We start from the raw sequence: 24,886 nt of genomic DNA on the forward strand, positions 1-24,886 counted from the left end.
AAAAGATATGTGGGAGCTAAGTAACACACTTAAGTATCCTGTGAGTCAATGAAGAAATCATAAGGAAAATGAGAAATTATTTACCTTTGACTGAAAATAAAAATACAATATAGGAAAATGTGTCGGATGCAGCAGTACTTAAAGGGAAATTGATCACACTAAATGCCTATAGTGGAAAAGAAGAAATATCTCAAATTACTGACCTTAAACTAAGGCAAGAAAAAATGAAACCCAAAGGAAGCAGAAAAATGGAATAACATCAGAGCTGAAATCAATGAAATAGAAACAGATAAACAATAGAGGAAAACTGACGAAACCAAAAGCTAGTTATTTGAGGTCTAATAGAATTGAAGAAGTTCTAGCCAGACTGATCAGGAAAAAAAGGAGAGAAGACATGTGATGACCAGTATCAGAAATGAGGAAAGTGGTATCACTACAATTACTAAAGATATTAAAAGGATAATAAGGAAATATTAATAACTTTATGCCAATACATTTGACAATTTAAACAGACAAATTCTTTGAAAGATGTAAGCTACCAAAGCTCTCTCAAGAAGAAATTTATAACCCAAATACCCCTATATCTAATAAAGAGATTGACTTTATAGTCTAAAACCTTCCCACAAAGAAAACTCGAGCTCCAGATGACTTTACTGCTGAATTCTACCAAATAGTTGAGGAAGAAATAACACCAGTCTCCACAGACTTTCAGAAAATGCAAGAGGAAAACTTCATTACTCTTTGTGCCAGCATTACTCTGATACCCAGACCAGATATTACATGAAAAGAAAGGTATAGACCAGTACCCCATGAATATACATGCAAAAATCTTAAACAAAATTTTAGCAGATAGAATCCCAACAATACATAAAAAGGACAGTACACCATGACCAAATGAAGTTTATTCCAGGAATGCAATATTTGTTTAACAGTTGAAAATATCAGTTAATGTAATTCAGTATTAATAAACTATCTGATAATCTCAGTAGATATAAAAAAAAAGATTTTGACAAAATACACCATCCAATTTTCATAAAAACTCTTGGAAAATTAAAAGGGAACTTCTTCAACCTCATGAATGGCATCTATGAGAAACCAACAACTAACATCATACTTAATGATGAAGGATAATGTTTTCTCCTGTGTTCAGGAAGAAGGCAATTATGTCCTCTGTCACTATTTTCTAGTCATCATTGTAGTGGTGCTTAAAGCCAGTACACTAAATCAAGGAAATTGATAAAAGGCATCCAGGATGAAAAAGAAGAAATAAAACTTTATTTTCAGATAACATGATTGTCTATGTAGAAAATCCTGTGGAAACCTTTAAAAAGCTACTAAATCACTATTCCAAAATAAATAGTATTTTTACATAGTCACAGTAAATAATTAGAAATGGAAACTTTAAAATACAATTTGTAATATTAAAAATATGAAATACTTAGGGTCAAATCTGACCAAAAAGAATATGCAAGAGTTGTGCACTAAAAACTAGAAAACATTGCTGAGAGAAATTAAAGCAGACCTAAATAGATGAGAAGGTACAACATGCTCATGGATTGAAAAACTCAATATTTAGAAGTCAGTTCTCCCCAAATTGATCTAGATTCAAGACCCTGAGTCAGACAAGCTGTATGGTGCAATAATGGAGATGAAACTATAAACAGTTTCATGTTTATTCAGTACTCACAAATACTTACTTAGCACCTATTATGTGCCAGGCTCTGTAAATACTGTCGTGAACAAAACTAAGATTCTACTCACACCAATTCCAATGTGTAGTTTTTTTCCCCACCACCGGCAATTTTCTGAACTGGTGATAGTGTCAGATCCCTGTGTATCTGACAAGGCTGCCCTACAGTCCTACAAGACATGTTCACAACCCAGAAGCTTTTTTTTTGGTGGGGGAAGAGGTGGTTATACTTTGTGGTTTTTATGAAGGCTTCACCACATAGGCATTATTAAATCATTGGCCATTGGTGATTGAATCGAAGTCCAGCCTCTCTCCCCTCCCCAGAGGTCTGGGATGGGACTGAAAGTATCAACCCTCTAATTATGTGGTTGGTTCCCTTGGCAACCAGCTCCTAGTCTTAGGTGCAGTCCCAAAGTTACCTCATTAATATAACAAAAGACACCATTGTAATTTTCATCACTTAGAAAATACCAAGAGGTTTTGGGAGCTCTGAGCATGGGGATGAAGAGCAATTATATATTTCTTATAAATCACAATATTGCAAAAACAAAAAATATGCCCTTATGGAACAAATATACTATGAACTATAGAACAAATATGAGAGAGAGAAGGGAAAGGAACAAGAGAAATCAATGATGACTCCTAAATTTTTACTTTAGTAACCAGGTGGATGATGATGCATTTATTGAACTAGAAGTGCTAGATTGGGTATGGGGAGTAGAAATTTGAGTTTGATTTGGGCATGTGTGGTTGGAGGTGGCTTTTAGATACCCAAGAGGAGATTTCAGGTAGGAATTAAGAGTCTGAAGTTCAGGGGAGAAGTGAGGGCTGGAGATACAGATTTGTCAGTCATCATCACATAAATTGTATTTAAAGCCATGGCACTGAATGAGATAATTTAGAGAAGAACTTAGAAAGGCCCAAAGTCAAGCGCTAGAGTATTTCAACATTTGGAGATGGAATAGAGGAAGAGTATTCACTAAAGGAAATAGAGAAGTAGTCTTAGTAAGGTGGGAAAACTAGCTTCTGTGAGGTGTTCTAGAAACCAAAGTAAGGAAGTATTCTAATTTTGTTGAGTGCTGTTGAGGTCAAATATAATGAGGACAGAGTGACCATTTAAATTTTCAACTGAAATTTCATTGGTAATGACAAGAGCAATTTCAGGAGAGAAATTAGGGTCAAGAAGCCAATTAGAGTGGATTAAGAAGATAATTGGAGGTGAGAAATGTAGGCAGCAACAAGAAACAACTCTTTAGAGAACATTTTCTATTAAGGAAAGTTATGAAATGGACCAATTGCTCAAGAGGGCTACAGGTCAAGAATATTTTTAAGATGAAATACAGAAATATGTCTTTATGACATTGAAGATGCTAGTAAAGTCAAAGGCTACTATATCAAGTGGGCTCTTACTGCTGCAGACAATAGTGCTACATTTCCTTAATCTGTTCACTGTCCCACATTCCTAAATAACGAACAGAATCTCAGATACCCTTGATTATAAGATACATCATTATTTTACTAACTACTAAAAAGGAAAGAAAATGCTGTCAGTTAAACTATGGGATGCCATTATCTGTAAGAGCAATCTTCACAGATATTGAAATATTAGAGTATTAGAATCAATGAAATAAGATATTTATCTTTTTGTCTCCTCAAATTTCCAATGCCTTCTTCACTTTCAGCTTCCTACTTCACTGAGAAAATAGAAGCACTCAGAAGACATCTTCATTCTCCCCCTACCAAATCTGTCTGCCTATCTGGCATTTATGCCTATAAACTGCCTCCCCTTTATGTCAATGGGTGAATTGTCTGTACTTGTACTTAGAATGGGTCCTTCTGAATGTGTACAGGAATCCATCCCTTCTCTCCTCAAGAACTTCTTGCCTGGAGTTGTCCTGTGTAGAGGCTAAGGGCAGGCCTCCCTAAGATGTGCCACTGTGACATGCAGATTATTTCAGAGCTGAAAACAAGCCCCAAAAGACTCAGAAAGAAACTTTGACATCTCCCACACCCTTGACTGCATGAAAGAATTTATATGGAGGAACTGCTCCACGAAGACAGTTATCATCAGAGATAATCACATTATAATGTGAAATAGGTGTGGAAGACAGAGATGTGGCTAAATCTGTTAAAATTCCTCTCTGTGCCCCAGTGTTTCTGTGTGACCCATCAGGTATTTATTTACCAAATATTTACTCTTTCATATTCCTGTGAATTGTCTTCCTTTTCCCTTGAAGTCTCAGACCCCCCTACCTCCTTCTCCTTAGTTCAGGATGACACATATACCTCATTGTCCCTTGATTGTCTTTGGAATCTATGGATTCCCCATATGTTTGAAATTAAGTTTTGGTGCTTTTTTTCTCCTATTAATCTGTTTTATGTCAATTTGATTCTCAGCCCAGCTAGAAGAACTTCGAAGTGTGGAGAAAAATTCTTCCTCACCAACACTCTTCTCTCCGATATTGTCAATTCCCCCTTCCACCATTTCATTTTAATTAGGATACATACTGTAATTTCTTCTTTCTTAAACATTCTGGACCCCAAATCCATAAGCAACGAGAGCTTTATTTTTCTACTCATCTTAAAAGAGCAAAAGTGCTTAAGAGTATTATCTGTACTTGCTTTCTCCACTTGCTCTCCTCCCATTCTTAATAAACTCCTATCAGACTTTTTCAAACCCCCACCACTATGTCAAAACGTTCCACAACCTCCGCGTTGCTAAACCCAATGGCCAATTCATAGTTCTCATCCTACTTGACCTATCAACTACATTTACGCACACAATTGATCACTCTCTGCTTCTGGAAACATTTCTTCCCTTGATTTTTAAGGTCTAAACTCTCCTACTTTTCAATCCCTTTTCTTTTTTGGGACCTCTTCATCTCCCTAAGCTAGCGCATTGCTAGAAGAAACTGAACTAAGGGTAAATTAGATATTAGCATACTGCTTATTTAGATTTTTCCAGTACTTAAAAAATTCTGATGTATACCTTTTAAACGAAAATGACATACACACCTCCCTTTTGTCTCGGGGTAAACTCCAGAGGTTCCAACCCAAGAATCTCCACCGAGAGCATCCCACGCTTTCCGGAAGCGAGCGTCACAGGCCTTATGGGAAATGTAGTCTCCAGATGGATAGTCTGTACCGCGGAGGAGCCTGGGAACTCTGGATGGGCAGTTACTTCCGCACACGGGCGTTGGGTCGTAGTTGATATTCTGTAATCGTTGAAGCAGCACGGCTTGGAGTAAGACCGGGGGGTTTCTCTCCGAGTCTGTGGAACTCTGTAACTTGATCTCGGGTTTAGGGAGCCGAAGCTGCGAGCTTGGCTGTGAAAGGCTGGCAGGTATGACTGCGGAATTTGGCGGTTGTGAGGGAAGGGTGAGGAGAAAGATAGGGACCGGTTTATTGGCTCACCCAACCGAAGATAAAACTTAACCCGACGTGAGGTGACTCTGTGTTCGGGTGTGTGGGTCCTGTCCAATTTTGGAGTAGTTCAGAGAAAGCAAGATAAAAGAGTCCGACTGCCATTCAGTGGGTTCCCAGATCCCAGGTGGAGCTGGGGCAGGCTCAGTTCGCATTCCTGCTCTGGTAGGTAAAAGGTCACTGTAGGAGTTTGTGCATCAAACTGTACCTTTCATGGTTGCAAGAGCACTATTGGCCCTACCAGAGTCTACCAAGGGAAATATCAAACCATTTAAAGGGGTATAGGAAGCAAGCGTTCTAGAGAAACTGCTTGCAGTCTTAGGGTATTCTCATAACAATCATCTGAAGTAACTACATATGGATTAACGGAAGCTGAGGGATGTGATTAGGTACCTAGACTCACACAGCCTAGTAAGTGGGAGGACTGAGATTCAAACCCAGATTACTTTTCTCCAAATTTCATTCTTTGTTGCAAAGTAGCACCCAGCAAAAGATAGACTTATTCTCCTTTTGAAATATTTGAGCAATGAATGCTGAGCAAATTTCTGTTTATCTTTTCTTAAAGGTACTCTTGGTGAATCTGCAGATCTTCCAGTGAAGACTGTAAAACCGTGACTTCCTCTTGCACATTTTAGCCTTCCTGGGGTCACAGCAGTGCTTGTTGGAATTTAAAAGCCTACTGGGCTCCTAGGAGATGAGTTCCCAGAGAGAAGTAACAGATTTAGAGTATAAATTGCAGGTTCCAGTTTTGGGGGGTGGAGGGAGATTGTTCCGGGGTCCTTGGATCCAGCTTTCTCAAGAAAGTCGAATCTAATTTGAGATCTCTTATCTCAATTTAAGAGCAGAGTCCAGAGAATCATAAGAAGGAGTAACACCCAGGGATACTGAACTTAAGAGACCAGGCTTTTTTTTTTTCCCACGCAAGAGATTTTATTATCTGAAAGAGAAAATGATTGCCCCCAAAGACAGGGAGCAGCAGCAGCTCGAGGAAGTACATTTTGAAGGAGTAGGGGTAGGGTGTGTTCTGCGTTGGTGATTGGATCTAGGGGAGGGCGACCATCTGGTCATTGGTGAGGATCTTAAGGGGTGGGCGACCATCTGGTCGGTGGTGATTGGATCTTAAGGAGTAGCGGTCTTAGCGCACCAGAATTTGCCTTCATTCCCATCTTTTTCTTAATTGGGCCTCTGGGGAGCTGGGCGTAGAATCTCATTCTCTAGCTACTTCCTGCTAGAGGGGGGCACAGATTCTGGGGTTAGCGAGGCTATTGCTGTGAGTTGGGGAAGGGCGGGCATCCTGAGATGACTCGTGATGTCATCTAGCTGGTTTCGTTATTCTTCGTGAGAAGGCCTTAATAGCCCTGGAAGAGTAACAAATTGAAGGCCGCTGTTGGGCGAGAAGACGAGCGACCGGGGAAATGGGCGGTGAGCTGGTGGAGGAGGATCGGTCAGTGAGGGTTTCCAGAGCAGCTCAGATTCTTCAGGACGACTCAGGAGACATGGGCCCATGCAAGAAATTTTATTATCTGAAAGAGAAAATGGCGGCCCCCAAAGAGAAGTCGCAGCATAGTTAGTCTTTTAACTCATTCATTATTTCCTTAGGAAAAATTTCTGGGAGAGAAAAAAAAGTCACTGGTTTAAAGGTTAACAACTCGCTGTTAGATCACTAGAAATGTATAACAAACATATCTAAGTATCATATATTCATAATAGAACCACAAGTAGAGATTGATGCTTATAAAATATGGTCTTTTGTGGCTTGCTAGAAACAGCATTTGCTCACTAGGTGGCATTTTATGAAGCTGCAGTATGGGTGCTTCTGTTCTGATAGAGCTGGGTTCTACATTGCAGTCCTGGCTTTTCATATATTTCCATTCTTTTCTCTAATTCTAGTTTCATAGATCTCTGTGCAAGAACTGCAGAAAATGATCAGCTTCCAGGTAAGGCATCCACTTATTCAATCATTGAAATCTCAAAAACCCATATAAAAAGAAAATGTACTGTCGGGGAAAATGTAGATTGAATAGATTCAGCCCAAAGGGAGATTTAGAAAATTGTTAAGTTAGTATCCAGGTCATAGAGTCTGCACATAGTTGGAATAAATTTGAGCTGCATATGTGTACCCACTCTTTCTGGCAGTTATAGAAATTGGATAGCAAGCCAGTTAAAGTATTGATACTGTCTGTGAGGAGAAAGCAAAACAATTCCCCAGATGAGTAAAGTTTTCCTGACAAAATTCTCTGAAGATAATGGATTTTCATAGAGATAATGTTAAAAATAATATTCATAGTAACAATCCTGTGATAAATATAAATCAGATTTCTTATGACTTTCTTACAGTGTTCCCTAGAGTAAAGAGAACATAGTGCTAAGCAGCAATTCATAAGTCCAGGTATGGAGCTTTTTTAAAGTTAATCTGGATCCATAAGTAAACCCTGTACATTTTCCAGAATCCCCAGGTGTTCTTGAGCATTTCTCTTCCAGGTGAATTTTTAAATTACCTTGTTAGGGTCCATAAAGGAGTGTGTTAGGTGTTTTTATTTTGATTGCACTACACTTTTAGATTAATTTTGGAGAGAATTCCAGTTCTAACTTTCCAATGAGGCTTCCACGTATTCAATTTTTCTAACAGGTCCTTCATTATAGTTGTATAGGCTTATTATTATAATTTTTGTACATTTGTAATGTTTATCTTTACATATGGTTTAAGTTGCTATTGAGAATGGGATGGATCTTTTTAAATTGTACTTTCTAATTGTCCATTCTGGTATATAGGAAAGTATGGTATAGGAAAATATGAATTTATCTATTTGACTTTATACCAACTTACAGAACTCTTCTTAAAGTCCAAGGGTTTTTTAGTTGATTTCTTAGATTTTCTAGATAGACAATCATATACTCTTTAAATGGAGTTTTGCCCCATACTGCCCAATATGTATGTTGCCATTTTTTTTTCTTACCTTAACTGCAATGGACATGATTCTAGTAACTATAATTTTGAATATATCCTCCAGCCAAAATCTTCGTGGTTCCAATTTTAGTGGGAATGCTTCTAGTGTTTCACTGCTTCTTCTTGTATTCTGGTAGACAGTTGATTTTTATTTTGCTTTGTTTTTGTTTTTGATCAAGTTAAGGATTTTTTTTTAATCAGTCAAATATATATATATATATGTATATTTGGTATCATTAATCTACAATTACATGACGAACATTATGTTTACTAGACTCCCCCCATCACCAACTCCCCCCCACCAACCCCATTACAGTCACTGTCCATCAGCATAGTAAGATGCTGTAGAATCACTACTTATCTTCTCTGTGTTGCACAGCCCTCCCCGTGCCCGCCCCACATTATACATGCTAATCATAATGCCTCATTTCTTTTCCCCGCCGACCCGTTTATCCTTCCCTTCCCACCCATCCTCCCCAATCCCTTTCCCTTTGGTAACTTAGTCTATTCTTGAGTTCTGTGATTCTGCTGCTGTTTTGTTCCTTCAGTTTTTTCTTTGTTCTTATACTCCACATATGAGTGAAATCATTTGGTACTTGTTTCTCTCCGCCTGGCTTATTTCACTGGGCATAATACCCTCTAGCTCCATCCATGTTGTTGCAAATGGTAGGATTTGTTTCTTATGGCTGAATAGTATTCCACTGTGTATATGTACCACATCTTCTTTATCCATTCATCTACTGATGGACACTTAGGCTGCTTCCATATCTTGGCTACTGTAAATAGTGCTGCAATAAACTTAGGGTTGCATATGTCTTTTTGAATCTGAGAAGTTGTTTTCTTTGGGTAAATTCCTAGGAGTGGAATTCCCAGGTCAAATGGTATTTCTATTTTTAGTTTTTTGAGGAACCTCCATAGTGCTTTCCACAATGGTTGAACTAGTTTACATTCCCACCAGCAGTGTAGGAGGGTTCCACTTTCTGCACATCCTCACCAGCATTTGTTGTTCTAGTCTTTTCTATGTTGTCTATCCTGACTGGTGTGAGGTAATATCTCATTGTGGTTTTAATTTGCATTTTTCTGATGACTAGCGATGTGGAGCATTTTTTCATGTGTCTGTTGGCCATCTGAATTTCTTGTTTGGAGAACTGTCTGTTCCACTCCTGTGCCCATTTTTTTAATTGGATTATTTGCTTTTTGATCGTTGAGGTGTGTGAGCTCTATATATTTTGGATGTGAACCTTTTATCGGATCTGTCATTTATGAATATATTCTCCCATACTGTAGGATGCCTTTTTGGTCTATTGGTGGTGTCCTTTGCTGTACAGAAGCTTTTCAGCTTGATATAGTCCCACTTGTTCGTTTTTGCTTTTGTTTCCCTTGCCCAGGGAGATATGTTTGTGAAGAAGTCGCTCATGTTTTTGTCCAAGAGATTTTTGCCTATGTTTTTTTCTAAGAGTTTTATGGTTTCATGACTTACATTCAGGTCTTTGATCCATTTCGAATTTTCTTTTGTGTATGGGGTTAGACAGTGATCCAGTTTCATTCTCTTACATGTACCTGTCCAGTTTTGCCAACACCAGCTGTTGAAGAGGCTGTCATTTCCCCATTGTATGTCCATGGCTCCTTTATCATATATTAATTGACTGTATATGTTTGGGTTAATATCTGGACTCTCTGTTCCACTGGTCTGTGACTCTGTTCTTGTGCCAGTACCAAATTGTCTTGATTACTGTGGCTTTGTAGTAGAGCTTGAAGTTGGGAAGCGAGATGCCCCCTGCTTTATTCTTCCTTCTCAGGATTGCTTTGGCTATTTGGGGTCTTTTGTGCTTCCATATGAATTTTAAAACTGTTTGTTCTAGTTCGTTGAAGAGTGTTGTTGGTATTTTGATAGGCATTGCATTGAATCTGTAGATTGCTTTAGGCAGGATGGCCATTTAGACAATATTAATTCTTCCTAGCCAAGAGCATGGAATGAGTTTCCATTTGTTAGTGTCCTCTTTAATTTCTCTTAAGAGTGTCTTGTAGTTTTCAGGATTTAGGTCTTTCACTTCCTTGGTTAGGTTTGTTCCTACGTATTTTATTCTTTTTGATGCAATTGTGAATGAAATTGTTTTCCTGATTTCTCTTTCTGCTAGTTCATCATTAGTGTATAGGAAAGCCACAGATTTCTGTGTATTAATTTTGTATCCTGCAACTTTGCTGAATTCAGATATTAGTTCTAGTAGTTTTGGAATGGAGTCTTTAAGGTTTTTTATGTATAATATCATGTCATCTGCAAATAGTGACAGTTTAACTTCTTTACCAATCTGGATTCCTTGTATTTCTTTGTTTTGTCTAATTGCCGTGGCTAGGACCTCCAGTACTATGTTGAATAACAGTGGGGAGAGTGGGCATCCCTGTCTTGTTCCCAGTCTTAGAGGAAAACCTTTCAGCTTCTCACTGTTCAGTATGATGTTGGCTGTGGGTTTGTCATATATGGCCTTTATTATGTTGAGGTACTTGCCCTCTATACCCAATTTGTTGAGAGTTTTTCTCATGAATGGATGTTGAATTTTGTTGAATGCTTTTTCAACATCTATGGAAATGATCATGTGGTGTCTTTCCTTTTGGATGATGTGGTGGATGATGTTGATGGATTTTTGAATGTTGTACCATCCTTGAATCCCTAGGATGAATCCCCCTTGATCATGGTGTGATCCTCTTGATGTATCTTTGAATTCGGTTTGCTAATATTTTGTTGAGTATTTTTTGCATCTATTTTTCATCAGGGATATTGGTCTGTAATTTTCTTTTTTGGTGGGGTCTTTGCCTGGTTTTGGTATTAGGGTGATGTTGGCTTCATAGAATGAGTTTGGGAGTATTCCCTCCTCTTCTATTTTTTGGAAAACTTTAAAGAGAATGGGTATTATGTCTTCTCTGTATGTCTGATAAAATTCCAAGGTAAATCCATCTGACCCAGGGGTTTTGCTCTTGGGTAGTTTTTTGATTACCGCTTCAATTTCTTTGCTGGTAATTGGTCTGTTTAGATTTTGTGTTTCTTCCTTGGTCAGTGTTGGAAGGTTGTATTTTTCTAGGAAGTTGTCCATTTCTTCTAGGTTTTCCATCTTGATAGGTTTTCATAGTATTCTCTAATAATTCTTTGTATTTCTGTGGGGTCTGTAGTGATTTTTCCTTTCTCATTTCTGATTCTGTTGATGTGTGTTAATTCTCCTTTTCTCTTAATAAGTCTGGCTAGAGGCTTATCTATTTTGTTTATTTTCTCAAAGAATCAGCTCTTACTTTCATTGATTTTTTTCTATTGTTTTATTCTTCTCAATTTTATTTATTTCTTCTCTGATCTTTATTATGTCCCTCCTTCTGCTGACTTTAGGCCTCATTTGTTCTTCTTTTTCCAATTTTGATAATTGTGACTTTAGACTATTGATTTGGGATTGTTCTTCCTTCTTTAAATAGGCCTGGATTACTATATACTTTTCTCTTAAGACTGCCTTCGCTGCATCCCAGAGAAGTTGGGGCTTTGTGTTGTTGTTGTCATTTGTTTCCATATATTGCTTGATCTCTATTTTAATTTGGTCGTTGATCCATTGATTATTTGGGAGTATGTTGTTAAGCCTCCATGTGTTTGTGAGCCTTTTTGCTTTCTTTGTACAATTTATTTCTAATTTTATACTTTTGTGGTCTGAAAAGTTGGTTGGTAGCATTTCAATCTTTTGGAATTTACTGAGGCTCTTTTTGTGGCCTAGTATGTGGTCTATTTTGGAAAGTGTTCCGTGTGCACTTGAGAAGAATGTGTATCCTGTTGCTTTTGGATGTAGAGTTCTATAGATGTCTGTTAGGTCCATCTGTTCTAGTGTGTTGTTCAGTGCCTCTGTGTCCTTACTTATTTTCTGTCCAGTGGATCTGTCCTTTGGAGTGAGTGATGTGTTGAAGTCTCCTAAAATGAATGCATTGCATTCTATTTCCTCCTTTAATTCTGTTAGTATTTGTTTCACATATGTTGGTGCTCCTGTATTGGGTGCATGTATGTTTGTAATGTCCTTCTTTATCTCTTGTTACTTTCTTTGTTTTGAAGTCTATTTTGTCTGATACAAGTATTGCAACACCTGCTTTTTTCTCCCTGTTGCTTGCCTGAAACTTTTAGTCTGTGCATGTCTTTGGGTTTGAGGTGAGTCTCTTTTAAGCAGCATATAGATGGGTCTTGGTTTTTTATCCGTTCTGTTACTCTGTGTCTTTTGATTGGTGCATTCAGTTCATTTACATTTAGGGTGATTATTGAAAGATATGTACTTATTGCCATTGCAGGCTTTAGATTTGTATTTACCAAAGGTTCAAGGTTACCTCCTTTACTATCTTACTGTCTAACTTAACTCGCTTATTGAGCTATTATAAACACTGTCTGATGATTCTTTATTTCTCTCCCTTCTTATTTCTCCTCCTCCATTCTTTATATTTTAGGTGTTTTATTCTGTGCTCTTTTGTGTTTCCTTTGACTGCTTTTATGGGTAGTTGATTTTATTTTTTGCCTTTAGTTAGTGTTTGGTTGGTCTGCTTTTTTTACTGTGATTTTATTTTCTCTGGTGACATGTGTTTAGCCTTAGCAGTGCTCCCATCTAGAGCAGTCCCTCTAAAATACCCTGTAGAGGTGGTTTGTGGGAGGCAAATTCCCTCAACTTTTGCTTGTCTGGGAATTGTTTAATCCCTCCTTTGTATTTAAATGATAATCGTGCTGGATACAGTATCCTTGGTTCAAGGCCCTTCTGTTTCATTGCATTAAATATATCATGCCATTCTCTCCTGGCTTGTAAGGTTTCTGTTGAGAAGTCTGATGATAACCTGATGGGTTTTCCTTTGTAGTGGACCTTTTTTCTCTGGCTGCCTTCAATACTCTGTCCTTGTCTTTGATCTTTGCCATTTTAATTATTATATGTCTTGGTGTTGTCTTCCTTGGGTCCCTTGTGTTCGGAGTTCTGTGGGCCTCCAAAGTCTGAGAGACTATTTCCTCCCCCAGTTTGGGGAAGTTTTCAGCAATTATTTCTTCAGAGACACTTTCTATCCCTTTTTCTCTCTCTTCTTCTGGTACTCCTATAATGCAAATATTGTTACTTTTGAATTGGTCACACTGTTATCTTAATATTCTTTCATTCCTGGAGATCCTTTTATCTCTCTCTGCCTCAGCTTCTCTGTATTCCTGTTCTCTGATTTCTATTCCATTAATGGCCTCTTGCACCTCATCCAGTCTGCTCTTAAGTCCTTCCAGAGATTGTTTTATTTCTGTATTCTCCCTCTCTACTTGCTCCTTTAGCTCTTGCATATTTCTCTGCAGGTTCATCAGCATGGTTATGACCTTTATTTTGAATCCTTTTTGGGAAGATTGGTTTAATCTATCTCCCCAGGCCCTGTCTCGGGGGTTGTTTGGGTAATTCTGGACTGGATCAAATTCTTCTGCCTCATCATGGTGATAGAGGTAGCTGTAGGCAGGTAGTGCATGTGTCAGCTGGGAGAACAACATACTTTCCTGTTTGCTGGTCCTCTTGCCCTTCTCCGCTGCCTGTGTCAGTTACCCGCACTCCTGGGGCAGCCTCCAGATTAATCCCCTAATAGGTGTAGTTGCCGTCAGGGTAGCCCAGAACCCTGCGGGGAGTGGCAGGCGCACCGGGTGTGGTCTTCTGCAAGAGCGACACCCCTTCATGCCTTGCCCTGGTTTCTTCTGCCTGTGCTGGGTGGCTGTGCGCTGAGAGGAGATTCTGGGCGGCTGCTGTGGGCGCAGCTCCCGGGCGTCTCCTCCACTGCTGCAGGCTCATGCGGCCGCTCAGCTGCCACTGCTGGCTTGCGCGGCTGCTACCAGGCCGCTCTGCCGCAGCCGCTGCCGCTGCCGCGGGCTCATATGGCCGCTCCTGGGCCACTCCGCTGACGGCTTGTGCGTGGGCACCGCTCTCAGGCAACTGGGCTGCTGTGTCAGGGGTTGTGCCAGCTGGGGGAACAACTGGCAGGCTGCTTATCACCGTGCAGGGCTTCAGAGTTGTGCTGCTGCCCACAGGGTTAGGGCATCTGGAGTTCCCCAGGATTCCCAGCTGCTGGGCTGAGTGTGCCGGGACGATTCCATCCAGCTGTGAGGTCCCTGTCCCTTTAAGACTTTCAAAAAGCACTTGCTGTTCTTTTGTCCCAGGGGAGCCGGTTTTGGGTCCTGCTCACAGATTTTGCTTTTCCATTTCTGTAATATTATCCAGCACACCGTGCACTGTGTGTCTGTGCTCCTGGTGTGGATTACTAGAGCTGGTTGTTTAGCAGTCCTGATCCGACTGCTTTCCTCCCACCAGGGAGCTGGGGTGGAGGGAGCGCTTGGGTCCTGCCGGGTTGCAGCTTGTATCTTACCCCTTTCGTGAGATGCTGAGTTCTCACAGATGTGGATGTAGCCTGGCTGTTGTACTATATCCACTGTTCGCTCTTTTAGGAATAGTTATATTTGTTGTATAAAAATATATATGGTTTTGGGAGGAGGTACTCACACCGCCATCTCAGCTCCTCCTCCCAAGTTAAGGATTTTTAACTGATGAAGATTGTTTTCATAAATTGGGAACTTTTTTCCTATATCCTTTATTTTATACTGGTCAATAAAATATATTTTGTCTTCTTTAATAGAGCAGTTTAGAGAATTTCTAGTATGTTTTCCAATATTGAACTATCTGCATTCCTGGGATAAACCATATCTAGTCACTTAACTTTTTAAAGCACCAGATAATAAATATTTTAGGCTTGAAAGACTATAGCCTTTGTGGCAACTATTCATTCCTGCTCTCGTAGCTGAAGTAAATGAATGGCTGTAACTATGTTCCAGTAAAATTTTATTTATAAAATCAGAAATCTTGCCCATGGGTTGTAGTTTGATGACTCCTGCTCTATATGATATTAACTCTCTCTTTGTGATTGACATGTAGCTATGTCTTTTTAATTTCAGTTTAAGTTAATTAAGCATGATTTTGGCTTTATGGTTGGTAAGTTATATTTTATCGTGTGAAAATATATCTCCTCCTATTTTATTATGTTTATATGAGCCTGGCACGTTAACCTTATAGCCCTGCTAACATTTTACTTACATGTTTACTTAGTCTTGTCTAACAGTTGGTAAGAATCTCTGAGGAAAGTATATTTTATTCTTTTTTGTATCACTAGTACAATATCTGATATGTCCTCACTAAATATTTTGAGTGAATGAAGAACATATAAACAATATTTTAAAATAATTTTATTGATATATAATTCACATACTACAAATTGACTATTTAAAGTATATACAATTCAGTGGTTTTTAGTATATTCATAGAATTGTGAAACCATCACCATTGTCTAATTTCAGAGTATTTTCATTATCCTCAAAAGAAACCCCATAACTATTAGCAGTCACTCCCCATTCCTCTCTTTTCCCGGCCTAATTTGTTTTCTGTTTCTATGGATTTGCCTACTCTGAACATTGCATACACATCAAACTATACAATGTATGATCTTTTATAACTGGCCTCTTTCATCCAACACAATATTTTCAAGGTTCATCCATGTTGTAGATTTCTTTATATTGCATTATATGGGTATACCTCATTGTGTTTATCCATCCATCAGTTGATGAATATCCCCATTGTTGCCATTTTTAGCTATTATGAATAATTCTTCTTTGAAGTTTGTGTGATCATTTTTGTGTGGACATGTTTTCAGTTGTCTTGGGTATATACCTAGGAGGAATTGATGGGGTATAGGGTAATTCTGTTTAATATTTCGGGAACCTACTGAACTGTTCCCCATAGTTTACACCATTTTACAATCCACCAACAATGTATAAGAGTTCCAGTTTCTCCACATCCTTGTCAACACTTGTCATTGTCTGTCTTTGATTTTAGCAATGCTAGTGGGTATGATGAAGTGGTATCTCATTGTGGTTTGGATTTGCATTTTACTAATAATGAATGATAATGAACGTCTTTTCATGTGCTTATGGACCATGTAAGTCTTTGGAGAAATGTTTCTTCAAATCCTTTGTCCATTTTTAAATTGCGTTGTTTTTTTATTGTTTTGTTGTAATAGTTCTTTTTATATTCTAGATACAAATCTCTTATCAGATACATGATTTGAGAACATTTCCTCCCATTCTGTAGACTGTCTTTTTACTCTCTTGATGTTTTGTGAAGCACAGAATTTTTAAATTTTGATGAATTACAACATACCTAGTTTTTCTTTTGACACTTACACTTTTTCTGTCATAGATCTAAGAAACCATTGCCTAATCCAAGGTCACATTGATTTACTACTATATTTCCTTCTAAAAATTTTATCATTTTAACTTATATTTAGATTTCTCATTCATTTTCAGTTCATTTTTGTATAAGATGTGAGATGTTAGGGAGGGAGTGAAGGTGAGTCCAACTTACTCTTTTGCATGTGGATATCCAGTTGTCTGAACATCATTTGTTAAAAAAACTATTCTTTCCCCCATTGAATTGTCCTGGTGCTAGTTGAGTATTTTATTAAAAGATTTTTGTTTCTATCACCAAGTATATTTTTGAATTAAATGTAGAGTTGTTAGTATAAATAATGTTCTGAATACTCAACAATGAATATGATATGATCATAAGAGACTGCCATGATTCTCTTGCAACTCCCCAAATTATGCACATTTCAGTTGAAGATGAGTATGCTCTTGCAGGGATCAGTGACATTCCAGGATGTGGCTGTGGACTTCACCCCAGAGGAGTGGCAGCTGCTTGACTGTGATCAGAGAACCTTGTACTGGAATGTGATGTTGGACAACATTAGAAACCTCATCTCAGTGGGTAAGGACCGGGAGTGGTAACTCTTCAGGATAACTCAGCATGTGCTGGTAGTGAGTGCCCTTCCGTTGAGACTTGTGAAAGCTGTGAATATTCTGAAAGCATTAATAAGTTTGGCCCTGAATATTGGTGGTCAAAGATCCCTAATCCCCTTTGGAAATCAGATAGTGTGTTTATAGTTCTACCTCCCAAATGGAGGAGAAGGGTCATCCTTCTGTTTCTAAAGCCCATTTGTCATCCCTTCCAGGCCCTGAGACTCAAGGAGACAGACCTGAATTGTGAGGTAGATGTATGTCCCTAGCAGTCTGTCCCCAGTTTTGTGTTGTTTCCCATGAACAGGGGACCCAGCTACTGAAGCAAAAGTGGTCTTCAAGGTGGAGCAAGAACAAGAACCATGGATGGTAGAGGGAGTGAACCCACATTGGTGCCATCCAGGTGAGTGAGAGAAAACCAGGTCAGCGGGAGTCTTTGGAACTGAGATTCCCATTGATCATTGAGGGACAGGCACCTTTGAAATACTTTTCAGGAAGCACCTCTTAAGAGCCACACACACACACCTTTAGAAGTGCCTGGGTCCACTCGATATAACATCATCAGCTCCCCAAGTGGTGCCTTCACTTTCCCCAGTAGCTGCTCTTTCTCTTTGCTCAGCTCTTGTGTGAAGGGATGTCTCTCTCCTCTCTACTCTGGTGCCTTGTGCTGCCTGTTTCAGCTGGGACCTCGCTGTGTTCTCTTAATTCCTGAAATCCTCATTCTTCTTCCCTCCTCACCAAGATCACAGATGTTTTCATACATCTAGTTCTTATGATGTAGTCAAATTGTGTGGATTTGAAGTCTTCACCAATCACTGTCTAACTTAATTATTTTGTGGTACAACTTTATTTATGAAATAGGGATAATAATTCCCAAATATGTTGGGACTAGTTAGGTTCGGTATCTCAGGGAAGCTGGACAAAGCGAATCCAAAATCAAGCAAGCAAGCGATCGAGCAGATTTATTATGCTTTCGGAGCAGGCCCTGACCTAATGTCTAACAGGCCTCCAAGTGTTCATGGAGGGCTTCTTTTTATGTGATTTGCGAGAGATTTTAGGTGGGGTGATCCGTGGTAACAAGCACTGACTGACAGCTCAGTAGTTATGTCTTCTTATGGTTGGAGATGCCTGTGGTTGTTAGGTTTCATGTAAAGATTATATATACATGCAAAACCCTTCAAATAACTAATAGAAAGTCAGTGTTCAGTATGTTGTTTTTATTGAAACTTTTAGTAACATTATGTTCTTTCTAACCATTTTCCTTTTTAAAAAAGCTCATTCCATTTCTTGCAACATATACCCCATCAGTGTGTCCCATCCACTTTGCTCATCTTTAGTCTCACTGCTGACTTGGGATATCTACCTTCCAGTGCATATTCTGCTTTACTTGGTGATATTGACATCTTTTGGAAACTTCTTCAACTTTGTGTTGGTTCCTTGCTAATCACCCTCAACATTTTTTACTGCTTATTCTCCTTTTGCTTCTTGCCTTCTCTTCCATCTTCTGAACATCTCCTCACAGTAATTCCCTCAGAAACTTTTAAAGGCTAGTTATTTATTTTGTGCTGTCTCTAGCATCTTTGACTCACAAGCTTTCTATTCATGTAATTTTACTCTATCTGGCCTTATCTTATTTTTTCATAGTAACAAATGTTAGTATTCAACTTTCACCTTAATCTTCACATTACAATAAAGAATAATGTCTTGACTTGCCACTTTGCAGTCTCAAAGTCACTGTGGTAAGCAATTTATTTGTTTGTTTTTTTCTCAAGAGTTTCTCCTTAAGTATATTGTGACTGATTACCTATGATTTCAACTATTAGTTTATCTAAGACTGATTGAGGATAAAATTTTCCCTTTTCATAGAGCCCATAAAAGAAGTTTCAAATAATTAAGACACCAACTAAGTGTATTTTAGATCATCAGTAACCCCAATTTCTGATGATATAAACCAAATGAATTTTAACCCCTGATATGGTGTCTAGGCTGTTTATGTTCCTATATTGCCAATTCCATTCTATTTTCTGGTTTATCTTAGATGTTATTACAATATTAATCCAAATTTTTCACTTTTCCTGTCACTCTCATGACAAATAAATGCAAGTTATTCCTTTATAACCTATATTATGATTAAATGACTTTTAAGGCCCTCTTTAGTGTGATCTCATTTTGTTTATGCAGAGTGGTCTTTTTCCCTATTCCATGGCAATTGGCATTTTTAGCATCCTCTACACAGAATTTTCTTCCCTGTATCAATCAATCCTTTTGATTCTGGTGTGCTATACCTAACTAAAACCAGCTTCCTATTAAGTCTAAATTCAGTTTTCTGTTCTTTCATGACTCCAGCCTAGATTAATCTCTATTTTCTTTGAACTCCCATCCCAAACTCTGTTATGGATTTATCATAAAAACTTGACATATATGGTTATCCTTGGACAACACGGGGATTATGGTGCCAACCCTCCTGCACAGTTGAAAGTCTGTATATAACTTTTGACTCCCCCAGAATTTAACTATTAATAGCCTACTGTTCACTGGAACCCTCACTGATAATATAAATGTCAATTAACATATATTTTCTGTTACATGTATTGAGTACTATATTCTTACAATAAAATAAGCTAGAGAAAAGAAAATGTTTTTCAAATTGTTACAGATATCCAAAAAATTTTCCAACACTTTTATTGAAAAAAACGTGCATAGAAGTGTAGACCCGTGTTGTTCAAAAGTCAACTGTTCTGAGATTTTTTTTCTTTAAGCCTGTGACTTTTGAGGCATGTTTTCTCATAATGCCCTGATGAGAGTCCTGTATCATTTATTCATTTACTGAGTATATAATAAGCATTTAATGAACATTTTATTAATTCACTGTTGTAAAGTCAGGCACTGTGGGGATGTCTTTTACTCTTTCATTCAACAAGACTTTTTAATGCTTTCTGAGAGCAATTCAAAGAAAGCAAAAAAAATCCATTACCATTTTCCAGGTGTATAAATTGTTCTCAGAAAGGCAAAGCATAGCCTTATAAAATATTTTAAAATTTGATTAGTGTGGAAGATTTGTTCAATGCCCAATAACATTGAAGTTTTGTTTAGTTAATTGTCAAAATTAATTGTTTAGGCAGCAACAGTATCTTAGAAGTTCGAGAAAATGAAGCTTAATGTTTGAAGTATACAAAGATTGGAGAAGTCATATTTTCAGCTCATGGAACAATGGCTCTATCCTAAAGAATAGCCAAGTATTAGAGAGGATGAGGGGGTGAGGAAGGGTAAGTTATGGTGGGAAAGGAACATGAGCAAAAGATTGTAGTTACGTAGAGTCTAGAATCCTTGCAACAGAAGGTGTTTGTAGAGGAATGCATGTTTAGATACCATGAGTAAATTCATTGTATTGTGTAGTTTTTTTCACTAGGCTGACTGCCCTGGATTTTCCAGTTGGTTTTTGTTGGTTGAGGTAACACAAGGTACTACTTCCCACTGTTTGAAGTAGAGAGGAAAGAAACCAAACCCCCATACTAAGAACCAGTCTATAAAGAAATGTGTACTAATGGCTTGAGTCTATACTCAGTCAGCTCCACAGAGAAGGGTAAGTCATGGGGCAAGAGGCTAGGGCTATTGTACTGACATTCCATATGGAAGGAAACTAGGAGTGGGGAATATAACCCTATCTCTCTAAGTTTTAAAAAAATGGGGCAGTGGATTTGGGATTTATAGGATTTTGAGGATGGGAATGAAAAATTGTGACTTCAGAAACAAAACAGCTTTCTGAGGACTACTTTGTTAGGTAAGGTTTATAGAGGATGCAAAAACAGTACTTGTCAAATACAGTTTTGACAAATGTCATATATAGAAACCCAACCATAATAAAAATGATAGCTCCAAGGCTAAGGATAACATACCTTTGAATGACCTGCTGGACATTTGTGTTCCTGGGCTTTTCTACAAGTACATGTAAGGATGAATCCCAGCTGTAGAGATTTGGAACCCTGTCTACAGATGTGTCTCAGTGGTGTTTGGTTGAGATTAGTGGACTGGAGTTACAAGAATGTTCCTTAAGGGAACTGACGTTGCACCAGGTGATTAAGAGGAAAAAAGATGTGAATGAAGAACATATAGAACTATCCTACTAGGGTAATCTAGGAATTAGGTAGTGAGGACTCTGATTCTGATCACCTCCAAACCTAGTTTCTCATCTGACATTTTCCTTTAAATCCCTTGTCTCTTGTTCCCTGCATTACCCTATCCATTAATCAGATCTCCACAATGGACTCTTTTCATTCTATGAGCTAACTGTGCACCTCTGTTGAACCTTTTTTACTTCCTTTGTACTCTATTCACTGTATCTTTTGTCTAATTTACTGTCTTTCCACAGGTCATAAGTTAAGCCATCTGTTCTCATTGTCATTCACCTGCTCCCATTTCCTCTTTGTCAGTTTTCTTCTCAAAGCTCAGGAGCAAGGCAAGTAAAAGATCTGTTTCAGAATGAGAGACTAGATTTGAAATCATCTAAGTTTCTACAACTGTTGGAAAAAATTAACTAGGAATGTTTTATTATACTCCTTTTTAGGAGCTGACTGCCCATTTGTTGATGAATCAGAGAAGCACCAGGAAAGGAAAGACAATTTTTTGAATTCAGTTTTGTTTATGTTCAATAAAATTCAGACTATGGAGAGACTTCAAGGCTATGATACGAGCACAAGTCTTCGTCCTACAAGAAAAAAATCATGTAAAGGGAAATCATATGGAAAGAGCTTGCAATCTATTTTAGACTTACTTAATTATAATAGATGTTATACTGGAGAAAACACTTATGAATGCAATGATTGTGGGCAAGCCTTCAAACAGAAGTTTCATTTCATTAGACATGAAAAAAATCATACAAGAAAAAAACCCTTTGAGTTCAATGACTCTGAGAAAGCCTATAGCAGGAAGGCATACCTTGCAACTCTTCAGAAAATTCATAATAGAGAGAGACCATTTGTGTGCAGTGATTGTGGGAAAGCGTTTAAGCGTAAAGAACAACTGGTGGTCCACCAGAGACTTCACACTGGAGAGAAACCTTACGAATGCAGTCAGTGTGGGAAATCATTCACTTGGAATTCCTCCTTTACTCAACATGTGAAATCTCATACACTTGAGAACTCATTTGAATGTAAGGAATGTGGGAAAACCTTCAGGTATAGTTCATCCCTTTATAAACATTGTAGATTTCATACAGGAGAGAAACCCTATGGATGTATTGTATGTGACAAAGCCTTTAGCAACACATCTGTGCTTGTTACACATCAAAGAATTCATACAGGAGAGAAACCATATGTATGTATTGAATGTGGCAAAGCCTTCATCAAGAAGTCTCATCTTTTAAGACATCAGATAACTCATACAGGAGAAAAGCCCTACGAATGTAACAAATGTGGAAAAGCTTTTTCTCAGAAGTCACATCTTATTGTACATCAGAAAATTCATATATAATATTCACTTTATGAAAAGCCTCAAATATTAGATAAATCTTATCAAGTAGAGAATTCATAGGAATCCACCAAGTTAAATGAGTTTGGAAGAGTAGATTCTCAAAAAAATAATGCCAATCATGTTCTGTAAGTAATAATAAAATTTTTATAGAAAAGATCACAGAAAACATTGATTTATAAATAATAGAGCCTGGAGCTTGGAACATAAGCATAAATTAAGGAATCAGTAAAAACTTTACCATCTGATTTATTTTTATAACATTGTACAATTATGCAAATATGAGTATAAAATGTCTATATTAAATTATATCCATTAAGGGGTTTCTGTAGTAAATATTTTTTCTTCCAGTTCTAACAACATGCAAGTGAAAAAGTGATTTAATATGTAGTGTGAATTTCAGTAATATTTTTATTCATTTGCTGGCACTTTTATTGGGTATGTCAGTGTGACTGACTCTCAGTCTCCTCTTTAATTATAAAAGTTGTCATAAAGATGTTTTCCTATGTTTCTAAATACCAAAACAAGAAATAAAGAAAAATACCAAGGGGGGAAAAGCAGTTGTATTCTATATTACCTTAAGTATTCAGTTGAAGAAAAGTAAATAAGTATGTAAGAATAAAAGATTTGCACTTCAAATATTCTTGTTCTTTTTCTTTGCTATATCTACATAAGATGTAAGCATAGCTCAAGTAATAATTTCACTGGGTTATCTGCATTTGATTTTAATAAATTAGGGTGTCATGATACTTTGCAACATTCAGGGAGTGAGCTTTTGGGTCTTTGTTTTCTTGTAGGAAATAGATTCAGGGTTAACTCCTAGGGGTGCCTGGATTTTTTTTTTTTTTTAATGTAACAGCGTAAGCAGCATTAGTCAAGTTGGAAAGAGCAAGTGTCTTGGCAACTTCACTTTGGAATATGACATTTTGTAATTTCCACATATTCAAAAGGATAAACCAACCATTATTTAAGCTGTTTTTAATTGCTATCCACAATATTCCTTGATAATGTTAAAAAAAAAACTTTATACCTTTTCTTGAGTGATGACGAAGTTTGAACCTAAATTAAGAAGTTTAAGCTCAGTTACAACTATTGCGTAGCTTTTCTTTCAATAGCCATGTTTTGAAGAATGATGTTGAGTAATTTTCATAAATGAGTGATACTGCTTTTTTGAACAAGCACACTAGAACTTAATCTAAATCTTGTCTACTGACAAAGAATCTTCCCTTGACCAAACTAGTCAGGCTCTTGAGCCTTCTAGGCCTTCTGTTCTATGCACTTGTAAAATCTAGTTTTAGCAAGAACTGCCAGAGTCCAGCTCCAGCGAGTGCAGGAGTCCCTGAAGGATGGATGGTGTCGGTGGCTAACTGAATGAATGAGGACACAGGTACTAGCAAAAGCTGAGCCTGGCCTTTAATGAAAAGTAGAGTTTGTATATATACTCTTTGATTACATAAAGTAAAGTACAGGCATTGATCATTTATTTGATACATAGCATGGTTACATGAGTTTGGAAAATGAGATTAAATCACTTGGCTTTGTTCCTAGTTATTGCAGTAAAAAAATCTTGCAAAGGTTAGGTAGGTGCCACTCTTGGTTTCTTTACAGATGACTAAAGTTCACTATTGTTTTTATGTAGGGCCCTCATTCTTTCATAGCTATACTCCCATTCTTCATCTCCAGTAGGAAAGAAAGAGGCTCTCTCCAAAAGGACATGATGACCTTTTGGCAGGCAGGGTCAAATTTTATGGACTGTGCCTTGGACCAATTTTCAGTAAGACTTACAATGGAGATTTTTCTGATCTGGAGTTAGGTAATGCCCTGTTCCCATTTTTTCTATAGTTTGCCAGGCTGTTCTTTGGCGGGCTAGCCAAAGAATATCATTTGTTCTCTGTACCCACCTGTCACCATTAATCATCGAATATGCTATTTGGAGGCCATGTAGGGGCAGGGGAAGGGACTTCGACCCAGGTAAATTTTCCATATCTTTTTCCCCATAAACTTGGGTCCAGTATTCATGGGATCTCACTTTCCCATCATTGGAGGGTAGTCACAAGGACAGTAGTGTTTTTTTCCAACTTCCTTTGGGGCTAGTACCAGAAATTTTCAAGGAGAGTTGGATATGGCCTCTTCCCTAAAGGGGAAACTTGAATTGAAACCTAAATAATCAAATTTATTAGGAGGGACATTTTGAGCAAGAGGGATATCAGGGTTACTCCTCTGGGAAGGCCACTGTGCAGTCCCATCCATCCAACTGCCCGGACTGTGTCATCAGGCTGGCTGTTCAGACAGGCTCCCGACAAAGAACCCCACTAAGTCAGTTTAACCAGAACTCCCAACCCTAGATACCTGATGAGGTCCTTCACCCTCTACCATTCTTAAGGTAATGTTTGACCACACTGGCTGTCTTCAAGAATCCTATTGGGTCCATTTAACTAGAACTCTTTGCCACTGACAGTTCCTCTTAGTAATTTTCCATCACTGACACCTCCCCCCCACCCAACTCCCT

General features: G+C 38.0%; 1 protein-coding gene across 10 annotated transcripts in view; it reads left to right on the forward strand.

The window, feature by feature from the left end:
* ZNF684 (zinc finger protein 684) overlaps window positions 1-23,016 on the forward strand; it is a 41,452-nt gene extending 18,436 nt beyond the window's left edge. Inside the window, exons 1-7 of one of the 10 annotated variants that reach the window (XM_057500077.1) lie at window positions 4,891-5,033; window positions 7,012-7,050; window positions 7,451-7,502; window positions 16,756-16,882; window positions 17,219-17,314; window positions 21,281-21,367; window positions 21,476-23,016. In XM_057500077.1, the coding sequence (XP_057356060.1) occupies window positions 16,849-16,882; window positions 17,219-17,314; window positions 21,281-21,367; window positions 21,476-22,380 (1,122 nt within the window). In that variant the 5' untranslated portion in view covers window positions 4,891-5,033; window positions 7,012-7,050; window positions 7,451-7,502; window positions 16,756-16,848 and the 3' untranslated portion in view covers window positions 22,381-23,016. Of the gene's footprint in view, window positions 1-4,884; window positions 5,034-5,695; window positions 5,840-6,369; window positions 6,536-7,003; window positions 7,051-7,450; window positions 7,503-16,755; window positions 16,883-17,218; window positions 17,315-21,280; window positions 21,368-21,475 lie in introns of those variants that run through there. The other 9 variants (XM_057500076.1, XM_057500078.1, XM_036893257.2 and 6 more) reach the window with 9 other exon arrangements.
* The last annotated feature ends 1,870 nt before the right edge of the window (window positions 23,017-24,886 follow it).

This window comes from Manis pentadactyla, chromosome 4 (genome assembly GCF_030020395.1).
Source record: "Manis pentadactyla isolate mManPen7 chromosome 4, mManPen7.hap1, whole genome shotgun sequence".
Classification (NCBI taxonomy): Eukaryota; Metazoa; Chordata; class Mammalia; order Pholidota; family Manidae; genus Manis; species Manis pentadactyla.